We start from the raw sequence: 26,175 nt of genomic DNA, 5'->3' as shown, positions 1-26,175 counted from the left end.
CGATAAGATTTAAAGCAATTTGTTTCCAGATGAAATCACGCAAATACTAAATACAGAATAACCCTCAAAACAGTAAAGTAAGCATATCTGAGAATAGTAGAAAGGCAAAAGAATCTTGTAAGAGGATGCTCTGCAGTATCACAGATGTTAGGAAAAATAACCAACCAGAAAGGTTACACTCTTTCTTAAACTGTTTCAGGCACTGATCATAACTAAATCTGTGTGATAGTAGCTTTGGCTAAAGTTCAAGAGTGTTTCTGCAGTCACTAAGCATTATTCACATTAGAAACAACCTGAACAAAAATTTGGAAATCAATTGCCAAGAATGACAAGGAAAAATATGCAACGCAAAGAATCAATCCTAATAAAAAAATTGGTATTTATAATTGTAAAAGTCTGAGGATGCAAGTGTCCAGTGGTACACTCCAGCCATTACTCCTGAACAGTAGCACACTCTACGTCCAACTGAATTCCAACTGTCCCCTCAGTGCACACTCACTTATCATGAAAAACAGTTGTTTTGTTTTAATCACAAGAGTTACTGAAAATTTCAAACAGAAGTGGAAGAAAATTTCTCCCTCTTCTGATTGCCTCAGAAATCTGTGTAGTTTATAGCTCCACTGTCCATAAAGCTGCTGTTGTCAAACTTTTACATCTGATCATTTCTTTTTAATAGTTGACTTTCCTATCAGTCCTTTCCTTCTCCATACACATGGATTTTCTCTGCTCTCTGACTTGCCCCAAAACTAGTTAAGTGGCATTGTGTTTACTGGTCATTCTCCATGAAAAATCCCTGTGAAGTTAGTTTTGCCCATTCAGCTTAATCCTGACTTAAATGCTTCACCCTAGTTTACACAAGATACTTTCTGAACTCCAGGACTCACAGAGCCTTCACACTTGCTTCTGGGGTCAGCCCTTTTGTATCGTCAGTCCCTGGTTCACCCATCCATCTCCCACTGCAGCAGCAGTCCAGCTACTGCAATCAACCTCAATTCTCTTAAGCTGGCAAACCTTAGCTCCCCAAGGAAGAAAAAGCACAAGCTTGCCACTGGTGCTAATGCAACCTCCAAAATACAACCCACCCCCCAACCCAGCTCAACAGTGCACAGCAGCAACAGGAATGCACATATACAGGGTACACAGTAAGATTCTACTTTCAGCCCTGCTTACTTCCTACTGCTTTCCTCACCTGACTCAAAAGATTACACTTTTCACATGGTTAACAGAAGATAAATCTCTTGGAAATTTAGGAGATGTAGGGGTAATAAACAGATTGAATGTAATTTTCCTGGGGATTTTCACTCCCCTTTTTCCTTCTCTGCAGCTTTCCTGCCTTCATGAACTGCCACCTTAGGAGGGACACTAGAAAGCTAAGAAATGCAGTTGGTGTCTTTTGGCTATAGTGCATTCTTACGAAAGATTTCCTCAAATTAGCTGAGTAACATCATGATAATTTAATTCAAGACAATTATAATGCAGATAGATTCCTAGTGTTGGTTTGCTCTAAAGGACAAACTGTCAGAGTTTACTTCTCAAATGGGAAAGCCATTTCTGAGCTGTTTCATCTTCTGGACTGGCCCACAGAAATACATCTGAGGGGTTTAGAGAATATGGTTACCACACTCATCCCATGAGTCAGGTCTATCCATGTATTTTTCTTTCAGGATTCTGTGATATTTTATCAAATCATATCCAGTAAAACAGAGTGCCTGCGATGTGCAGGAGACTGGGAGATACCTCTTTAAGGCTCTATCAGTCTGCAAACTTAATTTTTTTCTGGAAGATTATTTTTATTTAAATTACATTGTGCCTCTGCTTTTCATGCTTTTGAGACTGGACAAAAAATAAAGTTAAGAGTCAGCAGTAAATGGCTAACAATCGAAAGGAATTAAAGCCGCAAGGCGAGTCTACATAAACTTCATTCAGACAGAAATGCCCTAGAAAATGTAACTTGTCATAGTGTGTCCCGAACCTCCATCCGCTTTTCCTACAAAACCTTTAGAAAGTTGCCTTCAATGAAGGAACAATGCATGGAAAAGAGGGGTAGTATTAGAATGTGGTGGTCAAGTAAGGGCAGTAACAGAAGGAAAACACTGATGGCTCTTAGAAGAAATTGCTGCTCAAAAAATAAGGCAAGACTTGAAAATATGAAACAATCTTCATACCCTTGAACAGCTAGGCAGAGTTCTTGAAATAGTGAAAATGGTAAAGGGAGGTTTCTGAATGAGATTTTATCATCTGTAAATCTAGACATTTTGAATTGCATGTGTCATATTTGAAATTACTTGTATGTCCTGTCTGTATCCTGCCTTTAAACCTCAAAGCAGGCTTCAGATGATAATGAATCCAAAGCACACATCATGTAGTTGGAGTTCTGGGAAGCGTGGATTTGGAACAGAAGTTTGGAAAAGCATCTCTAGCTTTGGAAAGGACACAATTTGACAGTGGAGTGCCATATACCAACAACAGGTGGTGCAAAAGGAATCTAAATTACAAGAATGAGCCCAGAAAATTAAAAGTTTGGAACACTTACTGAGCTCTGTAATATTTCAACCATTTTAATGCACTGCCAATGTGCTTTTGTGACCAGCCACTTTAACAAACCCATAATTGGATTCCATCAGTTTTTAGAGATGCCTGAAGCAGCAGAAGAGGCCTATGTCACTACACAAACACTACTGTCTTTGTTACTGTTCATGATCATTGTCTGGAGAGCAAAAGATAACATTATAATCTATTTAAATGAAGTTAAAAAAAAAATCACTGTCCTCATAATATTTGCCTATGAGTCAGGTGCAACATGAAGAAACTGTTTCTTCAGGTGATTTAATTAACATTTATCCTTCCTGAAATAAGCACATTTAAATATACCAAGCATGTGAACAAAGCTGTCAGCTGTCCATCTTCTGAAAGTTGACACTACTGAATGATGAAGCAAGTCATTTTAGGAGCCTGAAACAATGGTTACAAATGAAGAACAACTTTTCACTCAATTCCCCAAGCAAAATCCCTGTTCAACTATTTTTAATCCCCTCCCCACATAATTTAAAAAATACCATATGTTACATCAAATGTATTGCTTTTTAACAGCAATAAACAGAAATTCCATTAAGACTTAAATGATGCGTGTCTCTCCCTGCTCTTCTGAATCCACTAACACATATTATGCTAATCCTCCTATGTTATTCTTTCAACAAGATCACCTGTAAAGGCAAAAGAACATCAATGATCAATTATTTGGAATCCTCCATTCCATCAAATGCAAACTCATATTTACAGAAATGACGGCTTTGGACCTGGTAACATTTGCACAAGCTATTTCTACTGTCTAATGTATGACTAGCTCAACACACAAATATTTACCCATTTGAGGCTATTACTCAGCTTTCTATATTAGACAAGTATTACAGAAATATGTACCATATAGAGACATGATATTATGTTAAAACTCTGAAAAATATGTACTCTATAGTTGAGCTATAATAATTGCATAACCAGGCTTGCAATGACTAACATTTATGACTATTACTACACACAACCTGTTGTTTGCTTTTTCTGCCTTACAAATCAGCTTTGTCAGCTAAAATCTTCAAAACGATGTTTTGTTTTTTAAGAGTCACAGCATCTCATGTCCATTATGGAGGTGCCAATGGATGCCGGAAAGCTACAAATGTATAATTTCGCTATTGTACTGAAGGTAACATGGAATGTAAGAGACAATAAGGCAGAAACATGAAAATAAATTCCAGGCAAAGCTGACATTAAGTAGTTAGGAAAGTAATGAGAAGAAGATAGCATTAATTAATGTAAAAAGTAGTGTTTTTGTCAACAAGATATTTGTGAGAAGACTAGAAATAGGAAGAAACTGATCTTAATCCAGAATGGCATAATACAAATAAATACAGAGATATATCTTTCCATTGAACTTTTGAAGCCAAAAATTCTTAATGCAACAGTAGGTACTTTAAAGTACATAGTATATTAACGGATATGACTTCTCTATCACTGAACTCATTTGTCTTGAATGGGTATTCTGACACAAGCGCTCCTAAAAATACTCCCGTATTATATACTGTAATGAATTATAAATTTGTGATTTTTAAAAATATTTATTTTAAACTCGTCATAATTTGATTACTGCATTGTAAGGAAAATCATATATTTCTGCACTGAATATCTGCCTTATATAACATCCAGATATACAGTGTTTTGAGTTACAAGAGAAAAATGGCTCGTATTTCATAATGCTATAGAGAACATGTACCTACTATCTGATTTACAAATGTCTGAGTTATAGTTAAGGCACTTCAAAGGACCAATTCCTTATCAAATCTCAATTTTCTATCACTTCCTTTTAAACACATATTTCTGTTGAAAATCCTCAAATCAAATAACCAAAACACAACCCCACAATTTTACCTTAAAGTTCTAAAAGCTCCCATTTTGGCTCCAAAATAAACCAAGAAATAAAACCAAAATCAGCTAAAGCAAGTGAAAAAGCCGTCTTTAAAAGCTGCAAGATCTGGCAACAGGTTTCATAAGTGCTTCCTAAAAATAACTACAGCATCACTAGGGAAAAGCTAACATTAAAACAAAATAGAAAAAAGAAAATGTAAAAAGAAAGCAGCCTTGCTGGCTTGATTTAAAATGGTGGCTCCCTAGGAAAAAGTAACCAAAACTGTGAAGCTTTGGTTTTGGCGTTACAACTGTCTTTTGCATAAGCAATGGGGGAAGGAGCAATTAGTTCTCAGCTGGAGGCTCAGCTCTGGTCAAGTAATTTTTCCACACAATCACAGATACAATATACTTTTTATTTACTACACATTCACACACAGAGTACAATAGACTGCAGTTAAATACATGGATTTCAACTGTTTAACAGTGAGAGTTGGGGCTACTCACAATTGGTAGAAGCACAAGTGACACTTCACCCCTTAGGGAAAAATCACTTCTGATAAATGCAGTATTTAACTGGAAGATATTGTATAAGATATTTAATATCTATGTCACCTTTTTAATATTTAACATCTTCATGTTTGATCACAAAATGCATGTTTGGAAAAATATTTTAAATTTGAATGAATTGTAAGAATAAGCCTCTTCAATTTCCCCCAGCTTGCATTAGAGGTGAGGGCTCTCTGGTTTCAAGCATTTGAAAGATGCTCCATTATCTGTTAAAGTGAAATAATTCCATGTTTTTCTATATTCACCACCTTTTTTACAGTTGTGCACAATAAAAAAAGATTACACACAAAGTTGGCCACTGGAATATGGAAACTCTTCTTTTAGAGTTTTATCACATTCTTTATTAAACTTTTGATTTGGAATATAAAGGAGAAAACCCCTAAAAGTGACACGCCTCTTTTACTAAGCCTCTGCTCATTGCAATATTGCAGCACACCTATCAGACTGATCTCTCTCAAATCTTCTAGCACTAAGACACAGACGTTAAGTTGCTGATAATTAATCAATGGCTATAATCACTATGACAACCATTATAGCTAAAACAATTCAGCTGTAGTGGTCTCAAATCAATGTGTGATATCACATATGCTGCTATAATACCTTAGCATCAATACATAAGGGAAAACCTGATAAATATAAGTAGTTCATACTTTTTTTTTTGTTTTCCATCTAAATTCAGGCAGGATAATAACAACAACAATGTATTTTTCGCGTGATAAACTCTAAATGAAGTCTTTATATATTTTCTTATAATGCTCAACATTCTTTTTAGTGTCTATTCTACTGAGGATTGAGAGTTACCAAACATCTTTAACTGCATTTCATTTCCTGATGTCATACTTTACAATACCTACACTGTGAAATAGTGACCAGTAACAATTCACAATCCAAATACTTCAAAACAAATAAAAATCCTTAAGCTAGGAGTTATAAAACATTGAAACTTGTTTATGTCACACTGGGGTGATTACATTAAATAATGTTTTAAGGTATATTGCTTACTTTCTGTTGTTCATGTTGTTATAATTATTTGATAGAGATGGAGAGATCTTTTGTAAAGTTGAAAAATTGGATGCACCTGGGGACCTTTAAAAATATGAAAATGATAAATTAGATAAAAATGCTGAGATATTAAAAACTATGAAAGAATGCTAACAAATGAACAATGCATATAAACAAGCATGGAAAAGAAATATTTTTTTAAAAAGTGGGCAAAGCACTAAAAATACCCAGGACACACAGCCCTCAGAATCCATCTTTTAGAAGTTGAAATGCTTCACAGTACTTTAAACTTTCATATCATATTGAAGAAACAGAGCTATTAAAAACAAGCAGCAAGTAAACGAACAAAAATATCACATGCCACTGTGCTAAGAAAATGGTTTCCAGTTTATAGTATGACTATAGGTATTTTGGTGTTCTAAAACTTTGAATGTAAAGTTTCTAACATGGAAATTTTAGGAATTTTTTATTTAACTATAAATTGATGTTTAGATGAGATACAAAAAAGATTAAGACACATACTTCAAGGTTAGCTTAATAACAGCATGAAACCACTTAATTAAAATTGTCTTATTAACGCTGTTAACAAAATTCCAGGATATTATGCACAAACTAAATAACCTTTAAAAACCTTTTGCCAAAAGCAATAGCATTATCACTCATCCCCATTGTTTAAGACTATTTTTAATTATAATACTGATCTTTTTAATCAAAGACCCTCTGAACATAATAAATACAATATACAACTATCTTGCAGTGTTTTTTCTTTTTCTGATCAGATCTTACACATAACCATGGAAAAGGCTCTGAATACTCAAAGGAATTTAGGCACCTTCATATTTTTGTGGGCCCTTTGCAACTCCAGCTGGTTTGCAAAAAGCTCTAGCTGCCATTGGAAATCTTTGAAGTACATATCACAATATTAAGAAAAGAAATTCTGCATGCTCAGGATTTTTCTAAGCACCTTTCAAGAACTCAAGTCTGCAAGGAGATAAATATTTTTACACAGGGAATATTCCTGAGTATATTTTCACATTTCTTCTCAATTTTTTATTAATAAATCTTTTCCAAAAGAAAAGATACATCACCATGTGAAGAAAACGTTCGTTAATTTCTTCAGTGTTCTGACCAACATTCATAAAGCTGTCCTGTAGATTTCCCTTATCAGTCTAAATCCTTTTCTTTAAACATTATCTTCAAAGAATTAAAACAGACTATGTCCACAAGATATAAAATTGAAGTCAGTTTAACCCTACTCAAATTCAAGGCAAAAGTTAAATTATGCACATTCATCCATGTAATTATTTTAGAAGCAGCTCTTTGAAAAGTTCAATTTCAGTTCAGAATAACTCAGTTCAAAAAAATTTGAAGCTTTTATATACTTTGAACTAAATTCAATTGCAATAGGTTTAAATTTAAAAACTGAATGTATTTTAGACAACTAATTGTTGTCTAAGAAATTAAAAGAAACCAGAATAAGCTACATAAATAAAGGTCTGGTTTCCACCAAAAACTAAAAACAAGTTAATTCGTTTCTTAGAGAAGATGACAATCAGTAGTTCTACTCTGATAGCATTTACTACCAAATACAAAGTGATAATACAAGTAAAGCAGTAAGAGATTCCTACTACTCTGGGGTGTGCAGCCTTTCTGTTTGCTTACAGCTGCTTATATTGCTAAATCCTGTGTACAGAGAATAACAGAATTAATTCACGGCTCTTACAGCTTTTAATTCATCTCAATACTTGTGGGAAAACTTTGTCACAACATTGGCAGAAATCTCTCCCAATATTTAAAACAAAAAATAAGATCAGAACAAGGATAATAAAATTCTGAAAAGACAGTAAGTGCTAATGCTGAATGTATTGCCATGCTTCAGTTCTACCTTCAAAATTGTACAAAAGAATGACCAAAAGTATCTACTTGTAAAATAACTGCAATGACTTCGGAATCTCCTAAGACAAAAGGAGTAATCAAATGTGCAACAAAAACTCAATTATGTTTTAAAGGTAAGGTTCTAAGACAAAGTATACATCCTTTTAGTAGTATGCTAACTTCAATATGTATTAATGTTACTGTGGTGTTAAAACATCACAGAAAGATGTCCAAAGAATACAGTTGCTTGCTTGACACAAATAATCAATTTTAAACTCTAGCTGTAAAAAAACCAATAATCAGTAAATGGCCTTGTTTCTTACATGCAGAGGAGTAAACCAAATTCTCAACATCATTCCTGATATTTTTCCAGCTATGTAACAAATAACTTTGAAAGGTAACATGTTATGATCTAACAAACCTCACAAAATTATTTATTATAATTTAGCATTTTAACTGTCCAGCAAAAGACAGGTTAAAACCCCAAACTTTACTGTAGTCCTATGCCAAAACAGACGATAACTCACATTAGATAGTGACTTCCCTACAAACTTTTTTTTAACGCTATGGTTAAACTCCCATAGTGATCCAAAGTGAAGACAAAAATGGACATCAGCAAAACCAACTGCAATCAGAACAACTCTCTTCCTCCAATAATCAGTGGGCATCTGCTACGCATTGCCTACATAAAGATTAAGAAAAAGCAGACAAGGCTTCTTTGGACAATTGGAAGAAGGCTAACATTCACTGGCCCTAGTCCTTATGGGGGACTAGGCGACAGAGTAGCCAAGAAGGAGAGGTGGTCAGCTGGATCCAGTACATATACAAACAAGGAGGAACTAGTTGCTGCAATGACCATAAGATGGCGAAACTCAGGATCCCGAGAGAGAGCAAGGCAGAAAGCAGTAACACAACCCTGGACTTTGGGAGAGCAGACTTTAGCCTTTTCAGGGATCTGCTTGGAAAAGCCCCATGGGATACAGCCCTGGAGAGAAGAGGGACCCAAGAGACCTGGTTGATTTTCAAGGACCATCTCTTCTAAGCTCAAGAATGGTCCATCCTGACAAGTAGAATATCAAGCAAAGGCAGCAGGAAGCCTGCAAGGAGCTCCTGACCCAACTCAGACATGAAGAGAAAGTGTCTGAGTGAAAGCAGGGGCAGAAAACCCAGGAGGAACATAGAGATACTGTGCAGTTAGGCAGGGATGACGTCAGGAAAGCCAAAGCGTACTTGCTGTTAAATCTGGCAAGTGATGTGAAGGGCAACAAGAAAGATTCTATAAGTACACAAACAGCAAAAGGAAGACTAAGGCAAACACAGACCACTGCTAAATGGGGAAGGGGTGCTGGTGACAAAGGACACAGAAAAAGCTGAGGTACTCAATGTCTTCTTTACCAGTAAGGCCAGTTTTCCAGAATCCCACACCTGAAATTGGAATCTGGAGCAAGGCTGACTTACCCTCAGGGGAGGACAATCAGGTTAGGGAACACCTAAACACACTAGAGATACATGAGACTGATGGGATGCACCAACTGCTGAGGGAGCTGGCTGATGTTACTATGATGGCACTCTATTTTTGAAAGGTCCTGGCTACTGGGAGAGGTTCGTGAAGATTGCAAGAAAGCAAATGGCACTATTACCTTCAAAAGGGTAAGAGAGAAGATCTAGGGAACTACAGGATAGTCTGCCTCACCTCAATCCCACAGAATGTGAAACAGCAACTAAATCTGGAAATCACTCCAAGACATGAAGGACAAGAATGTGACATGGACTAGTCAGCATGGATTTATGAAATGGAAATGTTGCTTAATTAGCCTGATAGCATTCTGTGATGAGATGATCAGCTTGGCAGATGGGGGGGCGAATAAATTAATGTTTTTTATCTGAACTTCAGTAAGCCTTCTGACACTGTCTCCTGTAACATGCTCAAAGACAAGCAGGTGAAGCATGGGTTTCATAACTCAACAGTGAAATGGACCAAAAACCAGATGAATAGTTGGGCCAAGCTGATTCTGACCAGTGGCAAGAAGTCCAGTTGGAGGACAGTCACCAGTGCTATACCACAGCCAATAATAGGTCCTATACTCTCTAACATCTTTACTAATGATCAGAACATCAGGACAGAGTGCACCCTCAGCAAGATTAAACATGACACAAATCTGGGAGGAGGAGCTGATACACCAGATGGGTGTGCTGCCATTCAGCTAGACCTCGACAGGCTGGGAAAATGGGCAGACAGGAACCTCAAGAAGTTCAATCAAAGGAAATGCAAAGGCCTGCACCTGGGGAGGAATAACCCCAGGCACCAGTACACACTGGGCGGCGGGTGTGACCAGATGGAAAGCAGTTTGGCAGAGAAGCACCTGGGGTCCTGCTGGACAAAAAGCTGAACAGGAGCCAGCAATGTGTCCTTGCGGCCAAGGCAGCCAACGGCCTCTGGGCTGCACTGACAAGAGTACTGCCAGCAGCTCAAGGCAGGTGATCCTTCCCCTCCACTCAGCGCTGGCAAGACACCCCTGGTGTGCTGGGTTCACCTCTGGTCTCCTCAGTACAAGAGACACAGGGACATACTGGAGCAAGTCCAGCAAGAGGCCACAAAGGTGATCAAGGGATTGCAGCATCTGACCTACGTGGAGAGGCTGAGAGAGCTGGGACTGTTCAGCCTGGAGAAGAGAAGGCCCCAGAGCGATATTCTGAAATGATCCTGTCCTTTTCAAGCATTATAAATCTTTCATACTTTCCAATATTCTATATTTTGACCTTTCTAAACAGGGCACTTTATTAACTGGCCTCAGAATTATGTTTACAATTTGTACTCTTCTCAAACAAGTACTACAAAGAGGTAGTCTCAGCAGGATCCACTGTGAGACCAGTGTGTTACCAATGAGAGGACTGTAGGAAGGTATCTGGAGTTATACTATTTGTGATGACAGACTAATACTCCTAAAGCATCTCACACAGAAGTCTCAAAAGCAAGTGTTTAATATTTCTACCCCTTTAAACATTTATTAGATTTTTCATAAAGTTTTAAACAGATGTAAAGACCTGTCTCCATTACTGCTTGTTGATAGTTTCTGTTTGGATCCACTAAATTTTGCAAGCCTTCAGCTCTGACAACGCATTTGAATACCAAATTTCAATCAATCTTTCTGATAGCTGCCAAACCTCAAAAACATAGCCGAGCTTCACAGTGAAGCTATTCATCCTCATTTTCTGGTTTACTTATAGCCTCCTTTGACACGAGTATTCTCAATTAACATTTTACTTGTCCCCAGATCAAGCATTTTTCAGGAGATATTCTTTAATTTATATACTGCTCCCGAATGCCTTCCATAAAGTGGAATGGAAATTTGGCAGAAGAAAAGGAAGTACCGTCACCAAGAATAGCTTCCTACTAAAACTTCCGAAAGAATCCAGGACATTGAGTTATCTGAATTTTTTCAACCTTCAAAATCTACATATAAAATTTGACTCAGAATTTACATTTCTACTACATGCTTTTTGAGGTCAGATATTAAACTCCAAGTATTTTGCATCCCATTCTTTCTGCTGCTCTACTTTCTCAATTCTTTGTGTCATAACATCTTATTAAGCAAGAATGTACTGTTCATACTAAGCTTAACTTGAACTCAGGCTTCATTAAGCAACTTAGGAGCCAGGGCTCCTAAGAAAAGTACTTGAGCTACAACGCTGAAGAATCTCTGTCCTTCAAATGATAAGCAATGATACTATAAAAATGTTTTAAAACAGTGACTCTCAATTACACGCATGCAGAATAACCAAAGGAATAAAAGGAACTTAAAAGAACTTTTTATGAAACGTATGCTCAAGACCAGCCAACAAAGGGAAAACCACAGTTAACTATCTGTAAAGCTGACATTGTGTTAGTTTACTAGTAACTAGTTCCAACTGTTTTCAAAACCAACAGAACATGATTTAGATTCTGGAAACAATATTTTAAAAAGTTTATCCATCTAAATGAGAAAAACCACACTCAAGACTTCCTACTCACTTGCCATTATCAAGGTGCTGTTGATAATGGCAGCAGGAAGAACAGAAAAGAAAAAGGAATATCGTACTGTTAATTCATGACAGCCCAACAAAGAACAAAACATACTGGTAACATAGACTGCAACTTAAATAATGTATATGTGTAAATATTGCGCTCTGGAAATAAGAGGACAAGCTACCCGTGAAAACTTTTACATATAAGAAATATATTGATAAAATACATGTATCTATGTTCACTGAACAGATATGCTATACTTTGAAACAGAAATCTAAATAAAATAAGCTGTTCTAGTTTTCTACCGTGGATGTTTTTTCTATTTTTAAGCAGGACTATGTATATCATTGGCTGAAACCAACAAAATTAAGCAACGTATATTCACCATTATTATGTCATATTCTACTTATAACAAATACACTATATGACATATTTTCAGCTAGAACACCTGAAGGCTGATTTTCAAAATAAAATGCCACTTAAAAAAATTTTTTTTTTTTTTAAAGCAAAGTCTCATGTGAAAATAGTTAAGCTATAGTGAATAATATGACATAAATTTACAACTTACTTAGGAGTTGAAGGACCTCTTGGCCATGTTCCATCCTCATTCTTCTGTTCTATCACCAGTACCTACCACAAAAAGTGTAATAAAAAAGCTGAAATAAAAATATCAGTAGATTGCTTTCTATTCCAATCTTTTTAATGGATTTGCTGATCAAGTGATTGAGACGGAAAAGACTGGTGTTTAAGTTACTATTCCCTGAGGTTCAAGAATATTCCATTCAATTACAATGCACCTTCCTCTTGCCCTGTTCACCTTTTCCTCCCTGCATCTTATTTTGTGCAACTTTGGGCAATCCGTTTAATATTTCTATGCCTCAACAATCCATGGATAAAATGGCAAGACCTTACCTCTCAAAGAGGTCAGAAGATGACCTGCAACGTCTGAACAGCATCTATGAATCTATAGAAATGACATGTCTACACGACAGCCCTGTTAAGGGACATTCCTGAAGGAATTTTGCCTCACACACAACAGAGACTGGTAGAAAACAAACAAACCAACCAACCAAACAACCCCCAAACCAAACCATTTTCTGCCTTGATAAACTTAAACTCATACCTGTCTGGTTACTCCTGTGGTTTTTGCAGCAGTATTAATCTAATATTAATTTTCCAATGGGACATTTGGCTAATGAAATTTATTTCATTCAAGTTGTTATTGGTACAAAAGGGAGTACAGAACACACAGTCCTAAACACAGGCATCAAGTGCCATTTGAAACGCCTTTGGGTATTTGAGGTATCTGCCCTATGCTGGCTGATATGACACAGGACCTACAAAAAGCTCATGCCTTTGTGGACTGACAGCTGGGATAGCTAGATCATTTGAAATAGCAACTGGACTCCAATATTTAAACTGAATCTAATTCTTAATTTCCAATGCAACTAATTCTGCATAACTGTACACTGATGTTTAAGGATGCTAAGTGCCATGCTATGCCTGTGTCCACACAGTGACATATATTTACATATGTACTTATGCTCAAAACCTTATACCTAAGTCATGCTGCCACTTGAAGATGTAATCACATTTCCAGTCTGAATACACTAAGACATGACACTGAAAACTAGCTTTCTACCAGCTTTCTATCTGGAAGAGAAGAATATTCTGCCTTTGGTCATGAATGCTCTAAGACAGATTGTGCCATATTTCCTTCCACTGGCTCTCAGAGACTACTAAATAAAGGGAAGATTTAGACTTAGAAGTTCAATGAAACCCCTAAAGGTTCACTTCAGAAACCAACTGATAAATTCAAAATGTTCATTTACTCAATCAGGTAGTTTAGAATTACACAGTAAAAAATAACTATTAGATTAGATAGACTGTAACAGTCAGAATAACTATTATTACATTAGAAGGCTCAGCAAGAAAAATAACAACCTCGTGTGTCAGCAAGTGCAGCTGACCAAACACACATGGTCTACCACAACATTTAGCATTTTCAGAAACCATGGTTAAACTCTGTTTTGAACAATATTTGTTTTGCTGAAAGTACAGATGTCACCTAGAGATCTTTCTATGGCTGTATTAGACCACGTTCGCTTCATAGTTAATGTTTCACTGGGATCGAGGCAATTTGCAAGTTACATCTTTGATGCAAATCTTTTGTGGGAGATGTGGGCTCCTCCAGCAGGACCTCTGCGTTGTTAAAATTACCTGTGTGAGGGTTTAAGTACATGCAGCATGAAGCTAAAGGGCACAACAGTTCAAGCTTTTTGGTGCACTGATTACTTACCTTCCATGCCATAAAAGAAAACTAAAGCACAGCATAAATACTGCTGGTAAGTAGGTTAGAGTCAAGTATTTCAAGGCAAAAGGAAATACTTCAATATAATCTTGCCTACAATTACTGCCATCAAATTTCATCCATTCGTATTTGTAGCACAACAGCATGAACTACAGCTGTTGAAAAAACATCCAACTCTATTTGAAGACTAAAGAATCAATGTGGTAATCTGAAAAGTTATTCTTTGAAATTGTTAAATCAGTTAACATTTATATTTGTGTAGCTTTAAAACCCAATATTTATTCTTTATATTCATCTGGAAAAGTAAAAAAGTTATCTTGTAAGAAATCCTCCCATAAAGGGATTTTAAAGTGTTTATATAGTTTCATGCTAAAGCAGGTTTTCGAGCTCTTTTGTCTCTACAGTTCTTATCTGAAGTCTTTTCATTTTTTCTTAATTTCTTCCTGAAATCTGGCCAGTGGAATTTGAGTAGAAGACATTATTCTTTTAAAGTACCTAAAAAGTTCTTCAAATTTGAGTTTCATCATAAGAACACATCCCAGACCCTAGGAATGATTTTTTTATTTCAGGCTTCCCCAAATTTAAGTTATGTTCATTTACTTTTAATTCACCAGGAGAGTTAACCTCAACTTTAATCCTGAAAATACACTCAAAGACTATTTAATTCTGATGAATTTGTTTATAAAATCCTCTATCCCTAACACCATCTATTAGGAGGTGATTTTAGTTTAAAAAAGAAGGAAAATTCATTAGGTACAGCTACATGATCATGGGGGGAAAAAAATAAAAAATAAATAAATAAATAATATTACACTGTACCTGTCCCTGGTATAAACCAGCATCCTGTATGGTACTGTCTGGTTTATTCAAAGGTTCAAAAGTGTTACTCATGTATTTGTTCCACAATCTGGTCTCTTTTTCACCTGGAATATTGAAGATTTTTCTTATCTCTTTTTCAATTGTATCTGTTTTGAAAGGGAGAGAACACAGGTTTAGTATTTCATTACATGAACAGTATAAGGCTGAATAAATCATCAGAATCACCTACTCTTTTCTTATATTCAAAATATGAACGAAACTGGAGAAACGGCATGCAACTACATCCTCTTATAGGACAAGCAGGAAGTTGCTAGTTTGCTTGCCTTTAAAATGGAAACAGTCAGAGGACTATTTTATTCCCTCCTGAATCTCTTAGCAAAGCAGACTAAATAAAGACAAGTTGATAAATAACAGATGACAGGAGATACCTAGGTACCCATCTACTAATTTCTCAGAGTGTTGTAACACAGGAGTGTGTGTGGATAGGGAATGATTAGAAGCAAGGTCGTCAGCAAAACCAGGTACAGGGAGTGCAAGTCATTCTGTTCCTCCCCCTAAATCAAATCCTTTTTGGTTTTCACTGCTCTACTACCCATATCGCAGTGCAATTAGTAATAAGCACAATATATATGCATAAAGTTTAGTTTATATGCTCACAGAAATTAAAGGCTACTCTGTAAAACTGAAGCGCATAAATTTATTTTAAAAGGACGATGAAAGATTTTATGTCCCTGAAAGATTTAACATAAAAAGGTCTACCAGCTCCTATTCTACCTGACAGAAATACAACCAGTGTTACATTAATTTTAAGGTAGTATAACTATTGGCTACAAATGGAATTTAAGAAGTTCATAATTAACTCCATTCTTCTTTTACAGAAGTAAAGTTTATTAAAGAGTTCTTCAATTTGAACATATGCAATGCTACATCACAGCAACCTCTCTTAGATCTTTTTTTAATTAGTACACTCAAAGCCCCACAGCAACCAAGTCTCAAAACAACTAACACAGAAAACAAAACAGGAGTCAAGAAATGTACAGTTTATTCCTGATGATGACTTAAAACACAATTATAAAAATGGGCACTTTAAGCTCTTTGAGAGACATTCACTTGAAGTCTCAGGATAAAACACCAGTGTGTCAGCTCCTCTAGCATTCCCCTTGCTCCCTTTTACTTAAGATTATTATTTTCTCTTCTACTGTGTTAAATATGAAAAGTCAAAGTGAGACCCGAAGCTTAAAAGTACCTTGTAAAAATTCAGCCATTGTCTCATGAAATGCATGACAACTGGGCAATATAATGCTTGTAGATATTGTAGGCAAGTGAGTACAATTTCCTTCTCTACTAGTTAACACTCATTTTAATATGAAAGCAAGTGTTAGACTGGATCATCTGTTTCTGTAATAGAAATGATATGTAGGCAAGGTGGGTGCTATAAACAAGGCAACAGGCTGTTACTTGATTTGTTGACTTTTGAAAGAAATCATGTACTGTCTGAATCAATTCTCAATCAATTATTTCAAATAACTGTACTTGAATGCAAGAAGGAATCTAGTCAGCAACAATCTTCCAGAAAAAAAAACCATCCCCAGATTTATCAATGACTTTCACTAAAAGCATTTACAAAAGATAATTTTTTCATTATCTTATCAGTACCATGACAATTAATTATTTGAGCATTGCAGCTCATATTCTTCACAAGTATTAAGTTAACATTTATTCTGTTGATTTTTAACATATTCCAGCTTCACTAACAGAACTATTATGAGACAGAAAACACCAATCCTATCAGATGAGTACACATTATGTCCAAGACTCTGGGAAGATCACGTTCCACCTGACTAATTTTGAGACTGTGAAACTAAGGTTCTTTTAAATACTTCTGTGAACTTAACCCATGCACACTTTATAATTCTTCCCCCTGCCCCTCAGCAAATATCACTGAAGCACTGGGTCATGTGAAGTGAAAGTACCTGTTCCAATATAAATGAAAACATTACATTCAAATAGGTATGGTCTGAGGCATATTGTGTACGGGGTTCTCCTCTAGTAGTGTTACACATATCCCATGTATGAGATGATTAGCACTAGGACGATGTCTAGAAGAGACAGGAAGAACTGCCCTTTAAAGATGCCACTCACTCAAGACTATGGGGAATAGTCTTGATAAGATGCTGGAGAAGTTCAGTGGATCCTAATACAAGTACACCCTGGACCCTGAAGACTAGTGCTACTACAAACACCGGCGAAAGGAAACTGTAGTAAAATGTTAACCTGTACTATGAAACAGTAATCCCAGCTTCCTAAATAAATTGTCCTCAAGGGTGGCGAGTTTTACATTCCTGTATTCTGCAGCAAATTAAAGGGGAAGATGAATCAAAGCCATTTGCCAAGATAATTTACCAGTGGAAGTCCAAAAGTCCATTATATGCAGAGCCACTGGTGTAATCTACAAAGTTTATCAGCTCAGTTTTGGAACTGTTTTATGGCATTGCAGACACAATCTGACTCTTATTTGAGCGTAGCAGAGGCTACAGACAGTCCTTCTGTCATTTTGTGGTTTGTAAAACTCTTTAATAAAGGTATAAACGGCCTACACATTAGCTGATAATTTACTTTTATCATACTTCCACATGATTAAGACTCCTGAATGGATCGTTAACTCATATTCACCCAGAAACCCTGATGCTCTCTAGGATCAGCAACAATAACTAGACTGAAATTCTGCCTATACTACATCTATTGTCTAGCTCGTTTTCTTTTTAGAATTAAAAAGCCACCCCCACCCCCTAAAAGAGAGTTAGTCATCAATCAGTCTCATATTAACTTCTGCCTACAAGGTGAGAGTCCTCAACTGCAGATTCCCAAAAAGGTCCAAAGCACACATTAGATGTGTCCAGTACCACCCCAAGAAAGTGACTATCATTATTAGGTCTGCCCTTTGTAATTATTTTTTTCCTACCTTTCACTAACTTATCAACATACAGCTTAGATTAGTTTCTATCTGAATGGAAAAGCAAAGGTATTCCAGGCATAACGCATATTTGAAGACTGGTAGGTGATATTGTGCTTAGAGTATTTTAGGTGCTCCAAAACTTTCTCTGTTTATGTGAATTAAGGAAGATCTTGTACTGATCTTTTGAGGGCAGTAAATAATATAATCAATGATGCTGGGTAGAAAAATTAAAACTTCTTGAAAAGAGCATAGTACCTTATGTTCACTCACGTCAGCGGGGCTGATACTGACTCTTTTGTACTACAAGTCTTCCATAACCATAATGAACTGGTATATACAAAGAAGGGTGAAAAATAATCAATATTCTTCTTGCATGGTTTTTATTGATATAATAAGCATCTCTGTTATATATTTGATGAATTCCACAACTACCTTAAATATACTCAAGGTAAGGATGGGGGGAGGGGGGGAAATATCACCATTTTATCCATGGTTGATAAGAGAAAAACCTCAGGGATCTGTTATTTTTTCACTCTTAAAAGTGGTTTTAATTTTTCTAGCTCTTCTTCCATGATACAAACTCTTCTGAATGTCCTGGCTAGGATGGCCTTGCTTGGTGCTCTCCATAAGAAGCTTCAGCTTCAGAAAGGGCATGTTTTTAAGGCTTCCAAGAGCATGTCAGCCACATCTCAGGAAAGCAAATAAGGCCAGTATCTGGAGAGGGCTGCCAGTGAGCCCGACTGTTTCTCATTACCCTTTGTGACAATTTTCCCATAACTGTAATACTCTCTCTGCTAAGAAAAAATTAATACACCTCCAAATAACAGTCATTCCAAAATGCCCTGCTTCTGATTAGAGAAAGAAAATATCAGAAATTCATCGATTACCTATAATTCAAATGATACAATTAAATTCAGTATAGTTGCAAAATAGCTTGTATTTGGTCCTCAAGGAAGGATAATGTTAAATTATTTTTTCTAGGTTTCTGGGTTTGCTTAGAGAATAATGAAGTAAATCCTCCCAAGTTAAACCAGATCTCATAAAGGCCAATTAACGTACAAACACTGAAGCCTTGTTTCAATGACAAATTTTCATAATTTAAGTTTTTATTCTAATACAAGCAGATGATTACTTGTTTAACTGAAAGATTAAAATTTAATGAGGTAAAATGATTCTGTTTTTAAAGCAAGCAATCGGCAAAGAATTAAAGGATAGCAAGTGTAAGTCACTACCCATAATGTAGAGAGAAGTAAAACCTGAAAAAAATATACTGTTGAAGAATGTAAACAAAGAGTACTGACTGGGCATAAAATGCCAAGGGCATAAAGTAAAATTCTAACTGCACAAATACAGCTGATTGAAAGACTCTTATCTCAGATATGCACGAACAAATACACCAAAAATTGAGTTTATATGATCAGGATATGATCTGATTGTTATTGCATATGTTCTGATTGTTATTTTCAGAGACAAATATGTTATCAAAATATGGTTTCAAACAATAACACGATGCTCAAAGAGCAGGGGAAATAACTACAAAGAAAGATAAGTTAAAGGCTTAATACAAGACTCTGCTACTGTAAAAGATTGAGCCTGGCCTGACATTTCACAACCCAAAGAATACTGCCTTTGTAGGTCACCTTTAGGCATTAATTTATAAATTCAACTCATTCTTGTGTTTTGTAATAACACACTTCTCTTTATCTATATGACTAAGAAGTGTTGGCTAATGAAAGATGTGAACAGAAACACATAAAAAAATATATATCTCTTATACACCAAAAGCCATGAAAAAGCACAATGGAATCCAATAAAGATAATGAAAGACATCACACTGCTCACTTCCTGAAAAGCAAACCTCTAGAGTTAACACAGATGCCTAAATAATAAAACACATATTTTAAAAATTGTATTAAAAATCCTAAATATTCCAAATAGTTTAACTTTTAATTTTGACCCAAACAAGACTACTCCCATAATTTTTAATGGTTACAATACTCATCTATCATTTTACCTAGAGACTTACTTACTCAGAACTTGCTACCAAGTACTATTTAAACAAGCAATAATCATATTTTTAAAAATAGTTGTGCATACCTATTGTATCAGCTTTACTAAATCTTCGTGTGACAACATTGTTCATATTTCCATTTTCACAAAGCTTTAATTCTGTTAGATATACTTCTACTTTGCAGTGCTTTACAAACATACCCTGTTCAACGACCTGGAAAAAACAGATTGGGATCAGGTATCAGTCCAAATATGTTTTCATATACACACTTCAAAATATTTATGTAAACTCTTCAAGAAACTAAAGTTCAGGGAATGTAAGACACTTAATAAATGTAAAAAAATTAGGAGTAAAAATTTCCTATAACTTTTTAGAAATACAGTAAACTAAAAAGTAATTTTCCATGATGATGTCTTACCTGTGTATAATACCACCACCATGACTTTCAAAGTGTTAAATACAGTGGAAATCATAAATATGCAAACTTAACCAAACAATACTCGATCAAAAAATAAAAAACACCAAAAGTTGTTTTTATTTCAAAATATATGGTATGCTACTTCCTCAAAACATGAAGAACTAGTTTTCACAGTTAAAGAACACTTATCAAAAACAGAATACACACTAACAAAATGTGGATATCACATTTTTAAACAAAACCTACAAATCTTCCACTTATACTCTGACAATGAATACATTCATTTGATATTTCACCTACTCATTACAGTAGTTTATTATATGCTCATTTTTGTAACACCTAGTACAAAATAATTAAATATACAGAATTTTGTTTTATAAAAGTAAAATGTAGAAAAGAATATTCAGGGTCACCTCTTAAATGTTTTTCCCTTTGATCTTCCAAAGTGTAACTGCAGTACTTAGTCATGTAGACTGTTCCAAAAATAACCATTGGCCTGATATGTGATACATCTGACAAATATGGTTAAAAAAAAAAGCCACCAGCTAATTGCTGGGAGAGATCTGCTATCTGCTGTACAAATATAGCTTGTATGCATGTGCCACAGGAGGGGAAAAAAATAATTTTAAAAAAATCAGTGAATGATTTCATTGCTCTTCAGTAGTTTGCCTTAGCTTTAATGACTGCCAGCCATGACATTTAAATAAAAATGCATCTTAATCTAAGCAGCTTAGTAGGGTTTTCAGCTACTAGAATAACAACAAAATAGGTGCAGTAAACAACTTTGCAGCATGGCTAAGACATTTCTGAGAAAAAAACTGACACTGTAATGGTAGTGTTATTACATCCTATTACAAAAAATCATAATGTTATTTGGTATAGATCAAGTACAACATTGTATCAATTTAAAATTTGGGCCCACATTTCAAAAAAAGTTGATGTAACAAAGGGGATGAAAGAAAAGCACCGCTCCACCTCTACGAAAAACCAAAGCAGGCAGGAGAAATAATCATGAACACGACAAAAGCATCAGAAATAACAATTCTGAACTGGAATATGCATGTCAGAGGATAACTACGATTCATATTAGCAGAAAATAATGAAGCTATACCAGTTTACATGGCCGCTCATTACACTCCATTCATTTTTCCCATTAGTTCCTTCCAAGCAGAAGGCAAGTTAGTCTAATTGCCCTCCTCTTTCCTTCCATTTTCCCCCCAAAGTGAAAAAATTACAGAAGTTTTACTTTGCCATGATGATGGAAGAGCATTCAGTTTGCTGAAATCCATCTTCAGGAAAAACAGTTAACAAGTTGATCACATATATCTTTAAAGAAGGAGAGCCATTTTAATGGCTTTCAGCTTTTATAGAACTAAAGAAAGAAATTCCAGGCATGTCTCTTTAAAAAAAAAATCTCTCTTTTACTGTATTAAAGAGAACGTTAAAAAACCCTCAGCAAACTATTTCTATTGCTGACCAAATTAATCTTGAAGATGCAAGATTTATTCTATAGCTACATCTGGCACGTTTGAAAGGAATGCACTTCAAGTAGGCAGCCAGCATGCATGTAGTTGTACCATACTCATGTCATAGGAGGAAAATGTTATATTACACCAGAAGTTGTATCAAACTAAATTCTAATCACAATATTCTTTCAGCAGGTTTTCAGGAATTAAAATGAAGATCCCTGTAACTGAAAGAATATGCCCTAATGGTCAATTTAGAAATGGCAACCACACCAAAAGGTGTTTTAAAACTTAAGTAATTCAGTCCAGTGAGGATGCAACTGTAATCACTAACCTGAACTTCTTCAGAAATACAAACAAAAAAACTTGTATGATCAATAAACTGGTAAAATGTCATATCACCTTAATAATAAGGACGGTATGGGTTGGAGCAAACAAAAAAATTAACGTCTTCAATGTTAATTTAAGTATCACATACTGACAAGAGGGCCACAGTATCCACCATACCATGGCCTACTACTTTTGGGGTAAGCTTCTCGCTTAAAGGAAAAAAACTCCCTTAGCAAGCTTCTGAACACAGAAGACTGCTTATCAGAAAAGAAACTACCAGTTACTCTGCCAGTGTTAACAGTATTAGACCTAGGCTTTTCATTAATATGGTCAATGCGGTTTTAAGGTTTTACACTTAATTAAAAAATCATTTGCATTAACAGACTTAACAAGCTTCTAAAGCAAGTTCTACTTGAAATATTAGAGAGCTTACTTCCAGAAAACAAAATTATATCCTTTGCATCCTTGTTTCTCAATATTAAAAAAAAACTCTAAAAGGTGAATAAAAATTAGGTATCTATAAGCAACTAAAGCAGGAGCTGTCTACATAATTATCATAGGCCAGGACTTACAATCTTCTAATAAATTCTACAAACTTCTAATAAATTCCTGTGCATCTCCTGCATATTTGCAGGACTATATCTGAATCCTATTCATCCCAGTAGGTAGTTTAAGAGTACCTTGCGTGCTATTGGCTCTTGACCTTCCATCAGTGTGTACCAGCTAACTAGCCTATTCCAGCCTTCAGTTGGCAAAAGGATGTAGTCCAGCTCATCAATGAGATGTTCCTTGAGAGACTGAGAATCACCATCTATAAGAGAAAGATATTTTTACTTGAATACTGTAATTTTGTTTCTTAGGATTTTATTGTAACATTTTTCACACATATATAGCAAACCAAATATTTTCTGAGTCACAGTTATGTTATCAATAATATGGTGTGCAAAACAAAACTCTTCTGAAACTATTTAGGCAAGCTATCCAGTTCATGCATAGCACACCTATTACAGGTAGTATTCCTACACTCAGGAACCCAAGTGACAACTCCATATCCTCAAGCAATCCTAAGCGCCTAACTTGTTATCACACACCATCATAGCCTTCAGAGAAACCAATCCATTTCTCCACCCACTTCGCACATATTCCCAAATCACCATGGATACTTCCTATTCATGCTACAGTTGCATCCTTCAGTGAAAATGCTGGAATGGGTAGTTACAGTAGATCCAAGACAAAGTTCGAAGTCATTCACTCCATGTCAGACTGGGAAAATAACACGGTACAGCCCTCCTACTTAAAGGATCCCACGTGCTCTGGAAACACAGTCCCTACAAAATTCTTCACAGGGACAACGAGATGTAGCACTTGAAAGAAGTAGAGCTTGGCAACCTCTTTACGTAAGCGGCATGCTTTTAGCTTTGGTTCAATCCTCATTAGAGTAGCAAGACAGCAGCTATCCTACATGTATAAGATGTGATTCTAGGTCTGAGCCACTGTGAGCCTCAGACAGTTAGGGCAGCTGTCTTTCCATTTGGAAGTACCAAACTACAGGCCAGCAAACATCACCCTGTACAGAGGGAGATCAAACAGGGAGACCCACACATTCAGCTCCAAATAATGAATCAGGATGACAATCTTAATGAAGTATGAAAATAAACAGACTATGTATAAAGAATAGACGGTAATAAATCTACAGTCTATTTATTTTCATTGTCCTATGTGAATGAACTGTGGAATTACACTGCGCAATTAAAACTGAGCATAAAAGTAACCTTAAATAACCCCAAATTGCTTCAAGTATTGGATTCCTCTTGAATTTTTTTTTAGGTAATACTTCTAAGCAAAATGAACACTGTTACCTTCATTTTTCTGCAAGGACAAAAACAAGTGCACACTATGTGCATATGAAAAGCAGTACGGTCCTCTCATTTGGTCATACTTCTGTACTTCCTTGTTTCGCTTTTGTACAGATGGAACAAACACAGCATAATGTGACTTCAATTAGAAAAAATACCCTGAGCATTAAAAACAGCACACATTATCATTAAAGGTCCTTTAATAATAATAACAACTATTCTTCCCCGCTCCCAAGAATTTAATAAAACATGTTTCAAAAATGACCTTTTCTGCAGGAGGGCAACACTACCGAGGACATTTAAGAGGTGTGTTCACTTCCTGGCGGGAAGAGTAAACAAGATAGTGTAGGCAAAGAAGGATGCACAGCCTTCTTCTGCTCTTATTATCTTACCAATGGTGCTCACTCCCTCTTTCCTTCTCCAGCTAAGCACCTTGACGTGTGAGCAAAACATGGGAGATGCATATTGTTCTCAGTTCATCTAGTTTAAGTGTGCAACATTTGTTACTACCATTAGCTGCTCAGAGATGGCACAAAGATAGTGTTTCCATAATATGCAATCTGTGCAATTTAGAGGTGACTTCATGTAGTCAGGAAGGTACAATATGGTTTGCATGCATTTTCTCTGATAAAAATCATAAATGACTTAGTAGGAAGAACTAAACAAAAAACCCCTAACAACAAAACCCCCAAAATACAGCCAGATAAGTATTAAAATTATGAAGTTATTTTAGAAAGAGGGGATAACCAATTCAGAAATAGCCAAGGTATTTGTTGCAATTTGAGCAAGAAAAAACACATAAGCAACACAGACGGCAACAAAGGAAAGTAGAAAAAAACGGACTCAGACTTTGGATTCCACTTTGGAAGCCATAGTACATACATTTCTCGAGCAAAAAGTAAAATGGAATTTCTCACTAACATCTCAGTGAACATACAGGTAAATAAGAATTCAGTTCTTTATGGAGATAAATACAATTAATGTGACCTAATAAATGAGACCTCAATTGATGCACCTGTTTAAAAGAAACTTTCCTTTTTTCCCCTGAGGCTAATTCATCCTAGCTGTAGAAGTAACAATTTTCAGGAGTCAAATTTTTGTTCAAAACTGTCTTGACTGATTGGGGTGGGTGGTGGGGGGAATCTACATTCAAGAGCTACATACATGAAACATTTGCTCAAACAATTCACGACTTGCACTATGAATTCTTACTTGGCCCACTCAACACTATGCTTATGTAGTTCCATTGTAACTGGGAGCAAAGTGTGAGGAGGAATCCACAAGCACATCTCAGGTCTGTGTATCTCTTTAAAAGGTTCATACTGTATTTCTGCACTGATCTGATATTGCTACAGGAGTTTATAGTGAGCAGATATAATTTGGATTCCATTCTGTCTTTCTAAACACCCCAACATTTCTTCTAGTACATTTTTTTCAGAACCTTATTCCATCAAAAAATTCCCCGACTCTGACGACTCTGTCCTTCATATGCAACGCTGTTTTCTATGATGAACAATCAGCTATTCTAAGTGGCTACTTCCTTGTGCTTGCTTTGCTAATCTAAAGTTGACTATATATCTCTTCGTTTGAAGATGGCATGTGTGTGTTGCATTACATTCAACAACATTTTTTGCATATGTTGTCATTAACTGAAATCTCTACCTGTTAGTTTTCACTGTTCTCACTTCATCCAAATGTTTGGAAATAAGGTAGCAGGATTTAACTAATATACACACAACATACTGCTTCAGTTTCCTGGAATCAGTATTTCTTGAATTTGAATACAGTTTTCCTTATCACTGCATTATACTGCAGAATACCTGAGAAAGCATGCCTATTTTAGATTATTTTATTCTTTAAATCAGATGCAAATTTTCAGACTAATCACTTAAGGAGAGCAGTACGAGAGCAACTAGTGCATATTACATGCCAGAGACAGGATTAAATAAAAACAGGCATTTTCAGGTTCAATTTATGCTATACAGGGAACCTAGTACAGAGGATTGCTGCTTTGAGAAGGTGAAGGAGGCAGCTACTATTTGCTGAGCACTAATGCCCTTAATTTTAAAACTGCCTTCACACAGGAACAGTAGATGTCGGAGAGTAATTGGATGCATGATATCGCTGCCAATGCAGAGCCATAGTTTTAGAACCACGAAT

The 26,175-nt window shown here is 35.8% G+C and overlaps 1 protein-coding gene across 4 annotated transcripts in view; it reads right to left on the bottom strand.

Moving 5' to 3' along the window:
• Positions 1–26,175, bottom strand: part of USP15 (ubiquitin specific peptidase 15) — a 66,439-nt gene that overhangs the window by 22,048 nt on the left and 18,216 nt on the right. For 3 of the 4 annotated variants that reach the window (XR_010372420.1, XM_064448565.1, XM_064448556.1), the window contains exons 3-7: positions 22,840–22,970; positions 20,032–20,158; positions 14,979–15,124; positions 12,417–12,478; positions 5,968–6,051 (exon numbers count right to left, since the gene is read on the bottom strand). Coding sequence is in view for 3 of the 4 variants with exons in the window: in XM_064448565.1 (XP_064304635.1) it covers positions 5,968–6,051; positions 12,417–12,478; positions 14,979–15,124; positions 20,032–20,158; positions 22,840–22,970 (550 nt within the window). In the remaining variant the exon portion in view is untranslated. Of the gene's footprint in view, positions 1–4,806; positions 5,172–5,967; positions 6,052–12,416; positions 12,479–14,978; positions 15,125–20,031; positions 20,159–22,839; positions 22,971–26,175 lie in introns of those variants that run through there. The other variant, XM_064448572.1, reaches the window with a different exon arrangement.

The sequence above is a fragment of the Phalacrocorax carbo genome, chromosome 1 (assembly GCF_963921805.1).
Source record: "Phalacrocorax carbo chromosome 1, bPhaCar2.1, whole genome shotgun sequence".
NCBI lineage: Eukaryota > Metazoa > Chordata > Aves > Suliformes > Phalacrocoracidae > Phalacrocorax > Phalacrocorax carbo.
This window is presented reverse-complemented; position numbering and strand designations above follow the sequence as displayed.